Genomic DNA, 18,353 nt, shown 5'->3' with positions numbered 1-18,353 from the left:
CCCTGTGCCTCCGGGAGAGAAGAAGGTACAGAACAAAGCCTTTGGATTTTGGGAAGAAGGGAGGGGTGGGGGAGAAGTGCCCTTCTTGTAAGATGTGGTTTTTCTCTCTCTCAGTTATCTTGCTTCTTGTTGTAAATAGTTAATAAATTTAACTGGGTTTTTTTTTTGTTCTTCCCAAGTCATGTTGGTTTCTTGCCTGTGACCCTAAGTGGTGAGTGAAACCCGCCCTGTCCCTGCCTCAGCCCACCAGGTGTTTAACAGTGGACTGTTCCTCTGGCCTTTCTAAACCACGACAACAGATTTATTGTCTTGTGACACCCACAATACAGAATCTGCTGGTTCACACAGACAGAGTAAAATCCAGAACTGGTGTCCACTATAAAAAAGAAACCACCTTTATGGCTACACTAATTAGAAAATAAGAGAAATAAAGTGTGTCTCACTTTGGAAACACAGAGTACATTCAAAAAATGTCAAGCAAAGATGTTGTCTAGAATTTCCACTTTCTCAAATGAGTTTTCTGAACAGCCTTCATACATGCATTATAGTTTCACAACCAGTTTAAAGCCTATAACTGAGCACTCCTGACAAATGACCCAGCCCCTCTGGCCCTCCGCTATCACTTCCTTGTGTGCCTAGTTGTGCAATGAATCAAATTAGAGAAGTACACTGAGTTCACATGAATCATTTTTGAAGGGATGAGTATAAATACAGCTCGCTTCACCAGTCAGATTCACCATGCTGTGAAGTGAACTCTTGTGCTAGCACAGTGAGAGGGACGTACAAGGACAAGAGCCACAGGCTTATTAGGACTGCTGCCATCAAGTATCAGTCTAAACCAATTCTGAAACGAATATACTTGATCTTTATGTAACAGCCTAAATAATTTTATTGATAAGCCTGTCAAGGAAACATTTATTTCTGGATTCTTAGCCACTGAAGATTCTGTTTGTAAATGCAGCTGTGAGATAGAATTTTCCCCCTTGCTCTAGGTAAAGCAGGTGAAAAATAACAGTTCTCAAGAAACCACTTCGGGAAAAAGCAAATGTTTTAACAATTGACTCTTAGTGACAGCTATTAACAGAAGAGGATGCAAACAGCAGCAAGGTCTTCTTACCTGCTGATTAAGAAATCCTGCCATCGTATCCCTAGCCATGCACGAAGGCTGAGCAACTAAACGGCAACACATGTTTCCATACAAGGGGAGCCAAAAAGAGGATTCCTCTGGGGGAAAAGACCAGGCAAAGAAAAGGCAAACACTTAGTTCCAAACATTCACCCTAGACGTATAGTTTATCTTTCAACATCCATTTTTACATTAAGATCATGAATGTAAATAAGCATCTTAATATTTAAAGAAAGAGATCTCATCCTGTAGGATAAGACTAGAACGGATTTTTAGTCTTCAATAAGTTTTTATAATTAATAACAACAACAACAAAAAAGGATTTCTGGAAGACTAATTTCCAAGTAAAAATTGAGACAGCGTTCTACAAGAACAAGTTGTTCTTACACAAATATAGCTCAGCATCTCATTTCACAGCTAGAAACATTTTGAGAGGTAAGTATGCTGGCCATCTCATCTAAGTAGGACCCCTGAGCCCATCCCATTGTGGTGCACAGCTACTTTTACACATGAGCACTCTGCTTGATTGTTTTATTAAGGCTTAGAAATTATATCTACTACTGTTTTCAGCACTAGAAGAGCATTTAGGATTCCAAGGAGTTTCTAGTGGATTGCAATATCCCTCTTTGTTCAGGTCTGCTATATAATAGGCTCTCTCTTCTGTAATTAGAAGCAGGTAATACAACGTTCCATTGACATGACTCTCTCTTTGGTCATGTTTTAGAAATGTTTGCAATGAGCCAAAAATATCCAGGTATGTCGTTTCTCACCAGACTGTTTTGTAAATTAATGACACAAAAAGGAATTTGAAGAAGAAAGAGTATAAGGTACCAATAAAGAAAGGCTTATAAATATCAAAGATACTCAGAATTATTCATGCAACCCTTCAAGAAACAAATGCCCCATAAATCTTCAAATCTGCACTTATTCAGAATTAATGAAGTGTAAATTAAATTCTCTTTGAGATCAAGTTTACATAAGTAAAAGATAAAGTTCACAGAAGCTACAGTGAAACACAGTGAAAGTCCCATGTCTTAAGTTAACAATTAGAGGGTAGCTCATGGGAGGGGTTATCCTTTTGAAAATAATAGTCAAAGTATCAAAAACTGTACTCCTGATACTTAAAACATTACCTTCAGTTGCAGCATAATCATAGTCCCTGTGTCAGCATCTAGGTTGGCTGCTGCCAACTTGTGCTGTCCCAGAGCTGAAGTACAGCGACCAACACAAATTGCAAGTACACATGCTTATGTCCTGTGTTAAATCTGGGCCTGAAACAACCCAGCTGAACTGAAGCTATTTTTCTACTTTCCTTTTGACTACAGAGGAAAAAGCTGTTCTTCATTCTGGTACCCTTCCTTGGTTGTAAGGAAGGGGAAATAATTTGTATATAGCTACAAATCACACAAGACTGATGCAGATGACAGAAGAAACTCCCAAAATAATTAAATTTTCATCTGGACTTGAAATTTTACCCAACTTACAGTTTATTCAGCTGTGTACAGATGCCTGTTTTAGAGCCACTAAATATTTTATTAAAGTTGTACTATATTAAGTATCAAGAAAAATAATCTCTTTAAGCTCTTTAGTTTACAAGAGAGAGAAATGCAAAATGTTACTGGTTTTTTATTTCCTTAAATTGGTACCATATGTACTTACCATTTCCTGTAATGGTAAGGTTGTGGGTCCTGAAATTGTCCTCAGCACTCTCCAGCCCCAAAGTGGTATATGCCAGCAAACTGTACTTTGCTCCACTAAATGTGAAAGAAAAAGGATGTTCAAGACATTTCTGTTTCACATTGCTCAGGCAGTAATTAAAGAGAGTCTAGATGTGCCTGAGATAACGGATTTGAGTTCAACGGAACAACAAGGTGCAAGGCAGCACCTGTCAGTGACCACAGATTACCACCCCTCAACCTCCTCCCGCAGAACTCTGGTTTTCCTTGTAAATCAACACTGTCCCACGTCTCTCCATCTCCCTCCTACACCCCTACCTCCTGTCTTCACCCATGGCAGTGCCTCCAGCTCCCTCCCACCCACAGCTTCCAGGCCCTGCTGTCCAGGCCAACACCCTGAGGACCCCTCAGCTGGTTTTTCCACAGCCACCTCTCCTGGACCTGACAGCCAGGAGACTTCTCGTGTGGCCGCTGCCTACAAGGTGGTGGGCTGGCTGAAGCCCACTGCTGAGCTAGCGACTGTCAAACCCAGGCATAAAGGCTGTGCTTTCCAACCTTTCTGCACCCCACAGATGCTAAAAGCATCTCTCTCCTCTAGTCAGAGTAACTTTGAATAGTTTTACAGCTTTTATGCCTAGGCCTAAATCAACTAGATTGGGTAACAGGTTCAAAAATTGCTATAGTTAATGGAACAATTGACGACGTAAACTTTATCTGAAAATACAGGTTAAAAATTAAAAGGCTATATACTGTTCCTCCATGTTGCTCTGCTCTTTTGCTTTCCTGTGTAGATTACACTTTATAAAACCGTTGCTTATATATGTATTTTTTAATAGTATCTAATAGCTTGAAATCTGTACAGAAATCCTACGGCCAGCTTTGTAGCATAAAGAATTCTTTCACTTATTATGCTTAAAGATTTCAGAATGTTATATCTTTGGTCTGGATTTTGCCTAGGAAAAAAAAAATCACGTTTACAATTCAGCACAGTGCATGTGGAATGCAATTCTTGGAATAAACTAGTATAAATTTGGTACATGTTTAACCTTTTCCCCCAAATATTCTTCAGACTGAGTAACAGATTTACAGTCCAGCAATGCAGTAAGAATTTTACCTGGCCAATGGCAGTTAAAACAAAGTTCACAAGAAAACAAACCCCTCAAAAATCACTGACTGCTGTCCCTAACAGGATCCTTAAAACACCTTCAGTGCAGCATAAGACAGCTTAGTGTCGTAAAAGGTGAGAAGACACTACTGAACTAACATCAGTAAAAAATAGTTTTCTGTCATAATATTTTCCAAATGTTATTTTTCCTAATAGAACAGTGGGAACATAGTTTAAAAATTGTTGGCTCTGCAGGGGAACAAGGCAGATGCCTACCTAGCCCTAACCCTAATGAAAGAGGAGGAGGAAAAGTAGCAAGTTTGTTAGCAGGAAGATCTGTTACATTTCTAGCTCAAGGGAACAAAGAGAAAATTAAATATGATGTAACATTCTGGGCTAAGGACCTCTTCTGTGAAACATTTCAAGAAGGTAATCTGAACAAAAACTCATCAGCATTTGTATATATTCCCTGCTAGACTGCTCCCTAACAAAATATTCTCCACTGATTATGTTTTGCCATGCAGCTGAGCAATACACTACCATTCTGTCTAAACTGTACCAGAAAGTTCAGCTTCTTCTCACAGATAAAACTTCTGTGCTCATTTTTAAATTACTTTTTTCTAAAGCATAATTACCACAACAACCTTGCCAAAACAAATAGCTACTTCACTTTTAAAATATGCCTCACTGTAACATTTTTGTTCTAAAATATAACAGTCACTTCTTTCAGCCAGCTGCAATATAATTTAGAAAAGTTTTATCTGCAAATATTTTTCAAATTTAACTGCCTAATCAGGATTGTTGACTATGGTTTTTCTTTACATTTCACAGAATTAGCTAACTGCCTTAAATGGCAATTTCTTTGTATAACAAAGAATAATCTGCCTGCTGCATCTCATTCAGTACTTTGCATATCTACAGTATTTTTCCATGTAATAACTTAATTTAAACTTCTCCACAACACGCCTGTGGCAAAGGTTTGTTGTTAAATCTGTTTTCTGATCAAGACACAGAGGCACCAAAGTTGCCACACAGACACTGGCGTGGGAAGGTGTAACTATATCCACCTTTCTACTGAAGTATATTAATAAATCCATCTCAGATTCCAGAATCTGTTCCTGAATATTAATCCCAATCTTAGAAATTCCAATCTTAGTTCACTCATCCAGAGACAAAGACTGTAGGACTTGTGAATCAAAACAAACAAACAAAAAAATCTAATATTCTCACCTTTCAAACTGATCTTAAATATTAGAAAGTAAAAACAAATATAACCTTCAGGTACTAAAAAGTACCCAACTGTAAAAGTGAGGCCATTAGATTAGACTATGTACTTCTAACAAAATTCCACTATGAATTCAAACATAGGACACTGAAGTCATGCCTGCAGACCAGTGGAGGACAATACATAAAAGGCAAAAACAAGTCAATGCGTAGGCCAGTTCTGTGAGTGAGTGAATAAACATGCACTTCAGGGAGTCTCTCCAATGATTCACCCAAAGAGCAACCTAGTTACTCTGAAATTCAATAGTAAACTGCACTAAACATTTTCCTTCCATGACAAATGTAAAAAGCAAAAAATAGATTTAAGCTAGAACAGAAAAATTAAGCAGGCAAAAGACTGTACAGAATGAGAAGAGAGATAATTAAGAGTGGAGAGACTATCGGTATAAGTGAAGTTAAGCAACCCCAGCAAAGCCCTTTGTCACTAAGGTTTTGCAAGAAGTTACAAGGCTGACAGTCTCCTCACAAACCAAGGAGATTTCTAAGATAAGAAGTTCAACACAGAGGGAACACAGAGTTTTTGGAAAACAGAGAACTTTGTCCCCTGTGTGCTCTGAAAACAAAAAGCCCCATACAAATGAAATCTACAGAGAAAAAGTGTTAATATAATACAGAAAGTTCCCTTTGTTTTGCAGTTTAATTTCACCTGCTGGACTGGTAAAATTCTCTGGAAATACTTGAGAGATCTCTTCTCCTCTATAAGGGTTACATACCAAGGTCTTACTAATATAAATTAGAAGGGAGGCCTATAAAAAAAAATGACAACTTATTTTCTGTCTATAATAAGCCATTTCTTTCCAAGAATCTTTTTTATTCTCCTAGCAAAGCCATCATTAAACACATCATTGTTTAAGATTGTTAACAAAGTAACAGTCACTGTGAGATGATTATTTACAGTTGAAACAATAACCTTCAGGATGGAGGAAAGTAAAATACAATTATAACTGAGAAACCAAAAGTAAAACCCAAGGGAGGAGGCTGCTGTTTAGATTGTCTACTGATGCTTCTTCCTTTAAAAGACAGGCAATTTGTATTCAAGCAAGTGAGGCCAGCAAATAAGCCAGTGGCTGTATCTGAAGCAAAGTGTATCTAATGATAGTGTGTCATCGCCCCAGTGGAGCTTGTGGAAAGCACAGCCACCTGAGATGATGCAGACTGAAAGACACACTGTCATTAGGTGGAACCCACTGGAAAGTTTCTGAGTAAATTTGCTGTGCTTTGTGGGTAAGATCTCTTGGATGTGTATTTTTGATTGAAACAGTAATATCAGCATACAGTAATACCCGTTTGACAAAGATAGAATATGCCGGAATGTTTCCTATTAAAATCCAGGCAAATAGATCTATGAAGCTAGACTGAGACTACACTCAACACCTGGCAAGAATTAGGCATTGATTCCTTACTGCTCAGCCACCAGTAAAAAAAGTAATTCCTTGAAAAAATTGCTTTCTAAAACAGCCCCCAAAATCAACATTATTAGTATTTACAGTTTAGCTACTTGCCCTGCTTAAATCTCAATTAAATTAAAGTAGCTGGGAAATACTACTAGGCAGTTACCTTAATTAAAAAATGCATGAAAGACTTAAGATTTTCTTTAAGGAAACTGGAAAATTACTGGGAACAGCACATATTTCTACGAACACTGAAAATCAGCAAGTCATTTTAAAATGTTCTGTGCTAAAGTCAATTAACAAAACTCCTGTCAAGCAGCTTGTAATTGTAAAGTGCCTTTGACAGTCCAGAGTTTTACTGAAAAGCCAGCAAGTGGACCTGTGTGCACCCCAGGCACAACAAACAGCTTGGTCAGCTTCATTAGGGGAGAGGGTACAAGAGAGCTTTCTCCTCCTCTCTACATATCACACCTCTTTAATTCACAAGAAGTGTAACTTCTAGACAGGTCTATGTGTCTGTCAAGTATAAGCAAAACTGGCTAGGTGCAAAAATAAGGGGAGTAAATGGGGCAGGGGAGAAGGAGAGGTGGATGGACAGAGGGACTCAGACAGACTGATCACACAAGTTTGATTTCCTCCAGAGAGCAAACTAAAAATATTACAGAGTTTGCAAACTGCAGTGGATTTACCAGCTAGCTGTACAGCAGAAAGATAGAGCCTACTCATGTGTTTCCAAGATCAGAACCAGGCCCCAAGGCTGAGTTGGAATTCACACCTACTTTCTCATTTCCTATTTAAAATGTAAATTTTTTTCTTCACTTGGGTAAGTACAGAAATAATCACTTTCTTGGCAATTTTCCAAAAATTTACAATATATTTGGCTTATATTTTAAAAAATGATAAAACCAGAATATCAATCGATATGGCTTACTGGATGACCAGGTCAGCAGGCAAAAGGGATTCAGTGCTGTCTTCTTCCAGTGCAGCTTTGAGTTTCTTCCCTGTAGCTTTGCTGAAGGATGTTTTAAGCTTCTTTGCTAGTTTCCTAGGTGTGTTTGTTACACGTAAAGACTCCTCTGTACAGCAACTATACACTTCAACCTTCACCTGGAAGTCTGGTCTTGCTTCATTACTGAAAGGGAGGAGTAGAAAATTTCAGAGCATCTGTTAATAAACTGAGTATGCAGCCAAGGAATGCTGCTGCTACTATATATATTAAATAACATATATTTCTAATCAAGGGAAGGAATGCCATTAGACTCAGGTGAAGACACACATTAATATTGAATTAAAGACTAGAGTACACAGCAATAACTTTGTGCTGAAGTCACGGGATTGAAGTTATAGTTAACCATAAACAATTGCAAACAGGAAATTCAACATTTAGGTTAAACACTGAAAAAAACTTCCATGTTATGGAAATACACAGGCAAGACATGCAAACACACTTATATCTGCCCTCTGCTGTTATGCAATTAAAAATCCATCTGTGCCTATGGTCTTAAATCTGATCGAACTGTTTTAAAAATATCTTAGTTGCACCCATCCCCTTCTCATTACTGAAAAAAATCCTATCTCACTTACAAACAACAAAATTTCTCATTCATAACTATTGCTGCAATCTTCTGTCCGCAGCCGAGGCTTTCTCTGTTTTCAGTTCTACTGATTCTCATGTTCTCAAGCTTAGTCGTCAAACCAGAAGCCTAACCTCATCTTTCAGGTACAAATCATGTCATTACACGCATGCCCATAACGAAATCATCCCGAAGGCCAAAGACTAAAAGTCTTTATCTCAGGGGACACAAGACAAATTAGAGTGCCTTTTCTGCTCTTATTGCAGTATTTCACAGAAAATTATAGCGGTCAAGTCTCATATCTTTGAAGCAGTAGATTTAAATCTTTGTCCCCACTCTTAACTTGAACAGGTGTTTAAGAGAGTTTTAAATTTGATTTAAAGATCCACTCTCTCTCAATCACTCAGTTTTCAGGATCTTGAGTTAAAGTTTTCAGTAGTTCTAGCCTTCCAGTCAGTCTTCCTCAGGAAACTGACTCTAAATTGCTAATATAAAAGTATAAAGCAAGGGGAAAACAAAAAAGTTAAGTGCCTCTCAAGACTCTATTAAGAATTATAAAGCAACAAAGAAGTACAAGAGAACACCTTTCTACTCTTTTCCAGGTTACTTTTAAAGACAAGTGAATAATTTCCTGTCTAGTATTCTTTAACTATAAGGACTGTGGCTATAGCACATGCTCATATAAGCGTAATAGAACATGAGGTGTGGAAAAGGTCTGGTTTTAAGAGAACTGTGACTTAGGGGACCATCGAAAGCCTGCTGTACAGAATAACACTGGATGAAATGTTTATGCCTATACTTTATAATGCTTTCAGGTTTTAGTGTTAATTTAATTCTGTTTTCGAGGTACAAGTTTGTTTATCTCCTTATATAAAAAGAAAACACTACATCATGGCAAAAGTGAAAAAAAGTAACGTTCAAGTTGCACATTATGTACACAAATACCACCCTCCAGAGGTGTGAATGCCCCATCCACTGAAATTAACAGGACGTTTACGGATTCCTTTCCCACAGAGAAACTTAGTGGACTTCAGCCAATCTTATTCATAACCATATGCACTTTCAGAAGAAAACAGCAACATTTGTACTTCATTCAATACAAATAAATTATACTCACAAGATGGTTACATTTTCAAAACAGATATCTGTAACTGCTTTATCCACAATAGCCACCTCTGTATCAAAAACCTCAGCTCCCATTCTGAACAAACAAAAAACTGCGTAGCGCTGTGATTCTGGAGAGAGCCAAAGAAACATTTTATTATCCATATTACACATCATAATACTAAATGCTTCCAGTAAACAAAAGTAGAAAAAATAGTAATTCAGACCTCTAAGGAATTGCCCTCAAATTCTTCCCACCATAAATTTTATATCATGGGATTTTATTATAATTGAACCATCAAAGCTGCTGCATAGGTAGAACAACATTCATAGAGGGGAAAATGCCTACCTCTGATCAACTTTTTTTTTTTTTTTCTGATAATCAGGGGTAGTTTGTGCTAGCAACTTGAGAAATGTTAGTAAAAATGCAATTTTGTTTAATAAAATTGATTTTAAATAGAAAACCCCAAACATTTGATCCAAAGCCTGTATCATTTTATGAATACACTATACAGGATTAGACTATTTTTCCACGCTTAGCCCCTCTGACCCTATTGAAAATCAAAGTGAAATCAATGCCAGGTGACAGCTGGAACAGATTTAGGGTTAATCTCCATGACACAGCAAAATGCATGTACTTGAAGACTATCCAATAATCCAGTCAACACCAACAGACAACCTTCATTTCAGTTTCTCACTGGAAACAGCCTCCAATATGCTCTCTCAAATACAAAAAAGTCACAGAACAACATGTTTAATCAGAAGTTTCTCAGCTATTCATTTAATAACACTTCTCTGCTGCTTTGTCTGGAGTCTCTCCTCAGAAGGACTTCTTAGAGACTAGGGTTCAAACATACAGAATCAGAGGACTTTGAACTAACCCAGCTTGCTAGAACCAGCAACTTCAAGTTAAGAGCAACTATGCAACAAACAGAGTAAAATATGGACCTACTGAAAGGTCAAAAAAGGGGTGGAAAGGAGTATGGACTTCCCCATCCAGTTTAAATTTACAGGCATAAGCACTCGCTTATCACAGCAGTTTATCACCTCTTACATACTTTCTTTATTGCTGAAGTGATCAGAGCCTTTCCACATTAAGGGTATTCGAATATCTGAAGGGGAAAAAAAGTAGGGAAATTAAGTTATAGCCATACTGTAGATCTGTGATCAAAACAAATTACAAAAAGTTTCTTGTTGCTTTTCCTGATGTTCTGGAGGTAACAGGATCTTCTACCCAAAGACCAGCATAAGTATTTCAATTTTATTATCCATATCAAAAGAAAATTCATCAATTAGTTCAATTTGAAGTGTCATTTTCTTTTAGAAATTATGCTAGGATAAAGAATATTTTAAATCTCATTTGAAAGTACCTGGGGTAACATTTCTGAGTGGCTGTGTAACACAGTTCTGAGAGGTATTCTCGGAACTCAGAGGTTCTGAGTCCGTTATTATTATGCACAGCCGTAAACTGAAACTCTGCTTGCCTTGTGCTGAAAGCCACTCATCCAACTGCAAGAAAAACTTCCTGCTTTAATGGAAAGACTGGGATACTTATACTGCAAACACTTCAGTCTTGTTTTGATAACCATAAAGAAAATATCACTTGTAATCACATTCCCAGTCAGAATTGTCTTAGTTGGCATAAAAAGAGTTTAGAAATCTTTTTTTTACTCAGAAATATCCTTCTACATCAGAATCATAGTAGAGAGGCAATTACAGAACCATTGTTTTAAGTCATGCCTGTGATTTTAATATTACAAAAGTATTTTCTTCAACAAATTTTCCACTTTATCTACTCCAACACAGTACCAATGGACTTTTTCCTCCACTTTTCAGGACTCAAGTTCAGACACAATGTTTCTTATTAGTCCCTTGTTAAAAGACAAATGCAACAGGGGCTTTGTACCTCCAAAGTTGGTTTCTTAGGTACAACACAGCATTGTTCAGAACTGTATGCAATATATTAAGTGACACACGATGGCAGCAGTGAACAGCACCAGCTCAATTGTCTTTTGATAAAAATCTTCAATATTGCTACAAAGGAGCATTGCTGGCTCCGGTGTTGATCTTCATATGAGGCTAATGGAAAAATCCACATATATTCTGCTAAGATGCAAAGCAGTACTGGTATTTTGGCAACAAATTGTCACGTATTCCTACAGGGTTTTACCCACAAAACTTCCTGATGATTTATGCAAAACTGCATATAGTCACTCTGTTTCAGAAGTTATATTAAATGAAAAATTTAAATTTAAGTTAATTTTGATTATGTTATGGAACATCTTATTATACATGCTATTTTAATTTTGAAACTTGCAAATACATCTATTTTTAAGTGTTCATGAAAACTAATTAATTTTCAACAGTGAACTCCCAGTACAGCTTCAGACTGCCACAACTTCCTAAAAATCAATGTCACCACATTCTGAAACTGCTTTTCACTTCTAAAGATACATTTACGCAGCAAGCATTTCTAAAAATAGGTTAACAGAAATCGTTTCATTAAAACAGTTACAGAAGTCTCTCTAAAACTTTAAATATATTATCTCTGCCAGAGACAAAGCACAAAACTTTTCTTTCCTAAAAGACAAAGGTCTTAAATTTACATAAATACGTGAAAAGAGTTACAGTGAAAGCCTTTTTGCATCTTTAATCATAGCAAACTCTGAAAGACAATTTTAATACGCTCAATAGGTCTTGTTAACAATTAGAATACGAGAGTAAAGATTACCTCTGTATGGCACTTTCAATATCATGATAGATGAAAAATTTACACCTTAGTCAGAAAACCATCAGGATATAGACAGTCAATTGATAGAACAAGTTTAACATGACACTTGTAAATCAGTTTTCAATTCATTCTTGGACTGAAAGAGCTGCAGTTTATCAAAAACAAAGATCAATTTTCACACACCTTCATTTCAGTTACCATTAGCTGTAAATTCTAGTGGATTCAAATTGGATACATTCAAGTACTACAATTAATCAGATTTAAAGCCAACGATTCCCTTATAAAATTACTTTAAATTACGATTATGCTTTTTGATCACCATTTAATGTATTATCTTCTGACAAAATAATTGATAACATAAATTACATAATTTATTCACACACGTGGGGGATAAATAAGTAAAAATAACAGAAGTGTGAAAATCTGCAGATTAAGGAATGCACTCCCCACACAGTATCTGTCGTACAACGCTTTCTGTAGGAGTACACTGCTCAGTACTACTGCAGAGCTGTTCCTGAACTTTAGGTGCTGGCCACATGATCACACTTCTTTTCGGTAATAGCTTAAGCTTCTGGCATGTAATAACCATACGACACGCTAATATATTTTTAAGTGAATGGATTACTTTCCCCCAAAAAATCCATTCCATATCTTCAATTCTTAAATTACATACCCTGTCACATTACATGGACTACCACTCACTCTTCATTTCCAGCCTCTCCCAGACAATTCAGTCATGACACCCGATTCACGCTGCTTGTATTTGCAACTTCATTCTCAACAAGGCAGGCACAGGCACAGGCACATGTGCCTTCCAAACATGCAGGGCAACTCCAGCTGCAAATCCACTGAATGTCAGCATACGAGAGAAGAAATGTAGCATGCTCAACTTTCAACACAAGGACTGGGAAAGACAGGGAGAAGAACAATGGGACATGACAGATGTGAACATACTGCAGCTATGGAAGCAGACAGGACTGGATTTGGCACGCTGCATGGACAGAGGGTAACAAGTCAGAGGACAATGCGAGGAGGAACCAGGAAGGCACGTATTAATGCCATCTCAGGGTCTCCCAGTCGTGTATCTTGCCCAAGAAGCTCCTGCACTTGCCAAGCACAAACAAGCCTGTCCCCACAATTACTTCTCATGTACCTCAGTTCTCTGCTTCTCAGGCACACACAGTGGAAAATAAGGAGTTAAAAACAGATGATCTGTACAAGGCCCAAATCTCTCAGCAGAGGCAAGAAAAACCTTTACACTTTCCTGCTATAGAGTGGACCTGGGTAGGTTTCCTGACATGAGTATCTGAAGAGGGGTGAGGCATGGCAGCATCCCAGTACTCACAGATTCGAGTTCACAATGAGGTACCTGACGCCCCCTTCTCTTTCTTGCCTCGAGCTATGCCATACTTGTGAGGACCATAACCTCTGGTTTGAGAACCACTATGTTAGTAACAGGACAGAGTCATCAACAGATTGCACATAGTAGGAAGTGCTGTATTTCACCCTTCTATTCTCTTGTCCCATCAAAAGAAAGCAGCTAAATGTTTAATATCCCAAACTAATTTGTCATGCTAAAAATAGAGTCCTTACACAATTCTGATGTTCTAAAGATAACAAAACCTTATTATGTGATCCTAAAGTCTTCACTGCCAATAACTCTACAAATCTGAAGAAAGGTGCAACCACAGCACAGACAGGCAAGCAGACACTCTCATCCAAGTACCGTAAGGAGGAAAGGCAGATTCACATTCTGCAAACAGCTGTGCTGGCAGAAAACATTACTGAACCATGTGCTCAACATTCTTCGTCCACTAGAAGTTACCTTTCTTAAAGATATGATAAAATATGCAGAATTAACTTAAATAGTTTAAGCAGTGATCCCTTCTACATTATCGTATTTTTTAATGAAGCTGGTCTGGAAGCACCAACAGCAAAGCTAGCGGAACAGCCACTACAAACTACAGACATGCTAAACATAGTCACATGCACTATCGGCACAGGCAAACAAAGTGATAAATTAATAGCACTGAAGTTTGAGAACAGGTTAGGAAACAGTGTACCAGCCTACTGGAAATCACTGTTAAATATTCTTCTTACTAGCTTGCATTGAAGCCATACCACTATACCTTTGCTGCAGTAATGTAATCTGCATATAACTAAACAATATTTGCATACTAGTTACAATTCTGCCCTCCATTTGTTAGACACACCCTGTATGATCACTTCAAAGTTTGTCTTTGTGGGGAGGAAAAAAGTTATCAGCACATTTGCACTTATTTAGCTTTGAAATGTATTCAGTGTTTAGTGACAAACAGAAAAAAGTATTTCCCACTGTGAAAGTCCATGAAAGTAAACGGAAATACTAGGTAGGATCTTCAAAAGCATATGTGACTTAAAAGCACAAGTCGCCCTGAAGCACAAGAAGATTTATGCCCCTGAAGGGCACACACATTTTTTAAAATGCCGTATTTTTTTGTATAGTTTATTTTACAAGTTACTGCCCAGCCAGTTAGCTCCTATAACTGACTACTCAGACACTCACCTGATAGAGCAACCTTTGCTCTGCATGCCACCCAGCCTTTTGTCCCATTTTCTGAAGACCTGCCAAAAAATAAAAGAAAAACGAGGTTTGAGATCTGTGCATTTAGACTTCTAAAAGTCAACACTTTAAATGTTAAGAAGTGCCAGGAATTTCATGTCACAGCTCATTTCAAATGCTTTTCTTTAAAGTTAAATTTGGTATATCTCTGGTTTAAGATATGAGTCATTAGATTCTTGAGGATAATCTGGAAGAAGGTACACCATCAATTTTCTTAATTCCCTAGAAGATTTTACTCCTAAGTTTGTTTAAATTGGGTATTAAAAGACAAGTAGATTCAACTTCCTTGTCTTTTCCAGATCCAACAGAATCAACTACATTGATTTTTCCCCTTCTGTACACACAAATGAACAAGCAACTGAATTTATCAGTTCTATTATTGGTTAGAGAATTGCCTCCTCCCATATTAACAGAGTCCAAATACAAAACATTGCATGTTAATACTGTGATTTTACATGCAGGCAGGCAGTTTGCTAAGTAGCCAGAGTGTAGATCTCAAGGTCAATCTTAAATTGAATCAAAGCAATCTGTAGATAATGAGTAACAACAGAGTGCTCTCCCTATATTTGCCACTCTCCTAACTCCTAACCAAATAAGGTGAAATTAAATTTTCTAGCTGTTACCAATATCCTGACTTCCAAAGGCAGTTATGATATCTACAGAACTCACAGATTACAGACTCAGGTAACAAGAAACAGGGACAAAATCCACTTGAAAACTCTAGAATTTTATCTCTCAGCCATCATAATCTTATACTAAGCCTTAACCAAATTCCAGCCTTGAGCAAATACTGAAAAAAGAACTGCAAACACATTATCAGCTATCAAAGATATGATCTGAATGGTAGAGACATAACCCTACTGCATGCATCTCTTCTAATGATCTCTGCTGATAATTCAAAGGACCCCTTAACGACAAAACTCCAAGCAATGCATGACAGACACAAATCAAGTAAACTATACTGATGACTATGACTGTAAGAAAATAATACTGCTGTTCAGATATATCTCCAAGTATCTCTGCCCTGATTTGGACACGTGCCACCACCATTCTGTGGCCACTGACATCAAAGACCAGGAGTTGAGAACATCAGCATGCAGATATATATATATATATATACTTGATAGTATTCCATCATTAAAAACACAAAAGATTAATCACTGTAAAGGTTTTCATCTTAGTAGGAAAAAGCAATACAACTGCAATAATTACAGAATACAAGTTTTATAAGTGCTAGCTTTCAAAATCAGCTTTCATGATAATACTTGACGTAGTCAGAAAATGCAACTCTTCCCTTCAATAAATTTCTCTTATAAGACCATATTTCTGAAAGCAAAAAGTAGCAGGACTGTTCTACAGATAACAACTAAGTGGAGCTAAGCATGTACTTGAAGAGTTTCTACCCTAAATTGCAATATAATATTTCATTAAAATAATAATCTGAGAGCAACAGTGTTGCACCACAATTCTCAACATTGCACTCAAAATACATTCCATTAGGCAAAAAATTATAACATAATTCAAATAAGCCACGTGTACTTTAGCTCATTCAAGAGTTATAATGTGAGGTATTTCCAACCATATCGATTTTTCTTCATATTTATTGTTGTATTTTATTACTTTGCTGTAGTTAACAAAACTGGCCAGCAGAGGGTACCAATTAACCATGATGATTCCATCACTAAAGGGGCCTTAATAACAAAAGACTGAAAAGTAGAAATAAGTGTATTCTGACTTGGACAGTTTTGTTTTGTTCCTTCAGACTTGGATAGGTACCTTATGTACGCTAAAGGTCATCAAGAAAACATGTCTATTTTGTTACCTGATATTCAGATGCTGAATTCTAGCTTAATGTCAATAATAAAACCTACCCAGAAAAATATGACTTGTATTTAATTTCTTAAAGTAAAAAGAAGATACTGGAATGGTCTTATAAAGTAATGTTTTAAGGCAGTAATATATGTTTGTATGGGGGAAGACAGAAGGAGAAGGAAAGGTTTAAATCCGCTTTTCTAGACAGATTGCTAAGAATTCACATAAGCAAAAGCCTGCTTCATAATGCTCCACTTGAATTTGAGCTGTTACTCACTGTTCTTCAGTTCTGCACAAGGCCAGCTCTTCTTTTTGCTTCTGTAACTCTGTCCTGTATGCATGGATACGAGCATTGCAAACCATCAGGTTTTTAACCACTTGCAAGAGCTGGTCTTTCTGTGTGCTCACTGCAAGCAGCTTACAGATGCCTTCTCGCATGCAGATTTCAAAGTTAATCTTCTCTTGGATATCACATTCCTAGATATGCAGAAGACAAACACAGGAGTAAACAAAGATCCAACTAACAATATTCTGAATTTTTAACTAGCTCTACATATTTCACAGTTGGGATAGAAAACCCTAGATTTTAGTTCTATGTAGCCACTACAACGGTTACTAAATGTAAAATGGTTCTCTCTTCAGGAACAGTAAAACACAGGATGTAAGAGATCCACTATACCTATTATACATGCAAATTCCAAACTGGGTAGTAAATATAACTCACCGTAGCATCTGGAAGTTACTAAAAATCTATGTGCCTCGATGTGTCATATATGAGATAATAACATGTGGTCCCCTCATATCCTCATTGAGAGGCCTAACCAAACAAAGCTTACAAATCAACATTCTACTTTTTACCATGATCCCTACTAAAATAAACTCTAAACTCAGGAAAATATCTGAAATATTTTAAAACAGAAATTCAATATCATTACTTCTTTGGCTACCTTGAAAAGTGTTTAAAAATGTGGGGTTTTCACTTGTGGTTGATGCAAAATTCAGGCAACATCAGAAACAAAAAAAGTATAATATCCCAACACTTGACTGTTTCAGGCCATGAACGGAAAGACAGCCAGGATCACGCCTTGCCTGGGGGCACCGCTATGCACATTTCCACTCAAAAATATGAAATAAGACAGACTTGCCTGACAAGTCACTAGAATTCTGCATCACTCGAGTTTTTTTTGAAGGAATGGGGGTTTTTAAGGTATCACAAAAACTTCTAGGAGGTTAACTTTTTCCTACGTACTTGCAGAGAAAACAAACATTTGTAAATGTGCATTATTCCTTACTTTCAAACATGTCAACCTACACCAAGCCAGCAGATAATTAAGATGAAGGATCACAGATAGTTTGCTGTCTCCCAAAGGTGTGACAGATGCCACTGATGGCTCTGATACACTTTTTCTTGTTATGTGGTCATCCCTGGCCAAACTAAATATTTCTGCTTCACAAAAAACACCTGTGTTGTCACTGTATTGCAGGGGTGCATCGCAAATACGTTGCAAGTGAGTGATGAGTGAAGCTTTTTCAACACTGAGCAAGAGTGTCCCAACTACTTCTGTAATTAAAAGTGTCGTGTCAGTTCTCAGTTTTATAGTACACCGGAACTCAAAAGAAGTGCTTGGGAGATGGAACTATAAGCAACTGACTGAAACTCATGGTACAATAATTGGAATTTACAAGTTTAGTGTTTCAGCTGGTAGAAGAGTACGGGCAACTGCTCTCCCTTGAGCCTCTAAACAGGATAGAAATAAGAGGAAGCTAGTTTCCCCACAACTCAAGTAGCTGAAATCCAGAACCCATGAAAGCAGTAATGTGGACGTCATTCTCTTTACTTTGGGTACACTCTGTCATTAGGTGCCTTTGGCATGAGAAAGTGACCCTTCATAGCAGCCACAAGAGACAGGTGGAAGCTCACTACATAGTCACCACCCGTTCCCTTCGAA

General features: G+C 37.4%; 1 protein-coding gene across 1 annotated transcript; it reads right to left on the bottom strand.

Annotated features, from left to right (window-relative positions):
* Positions 1–1,117: 1,117 nt before the first annotated feature.
* Positions 1,118–16,875, bottom strand: LOC104464714 (rhotekin-2-like; the record flags this gene model as incomplete). The annotated part of the gene is made up of 7 exons (XM_010077526.1): positions 16,682–16,875; positions 14,536–14,594; positions 10,318–10,371; positions 9,273–9,390; positions 7,513–7,713; positions 2,785–2,879; positions 1,118–1,224 (listed from the first exon to the last, which is right to left on the bottom strand). Coding segments are annotated over exons 1-7 (795 nt in total), but the record flags the coding sequence as incomplete, so codon positions are not given.
* Between the last annotated feature and the right edge of the window lie 1,478 nt (positions 16,876–18,353).

This window comes from Pterocles gutturalis, unplaced genomic scaffold (genome assembly GCF_000699245.1).
Source record: "Pterocles gutturalis isolate BGI_N339 unplaced genomic scaffold, ASM69924v1 scaffold52568, whole genome shotgun sequence".
Lineage (NCBI taxonomy): Eukaryota > Metazoa > Chordata > Aves > Pterocliformes > Pteroclidae > Pterocles > Pterocles gutturalis.
The sequence above is the reverse complement of the archived record's forward strand: the minus strand, read 5'-3'. Positions and strand labels throughout refer to the sequence as shown.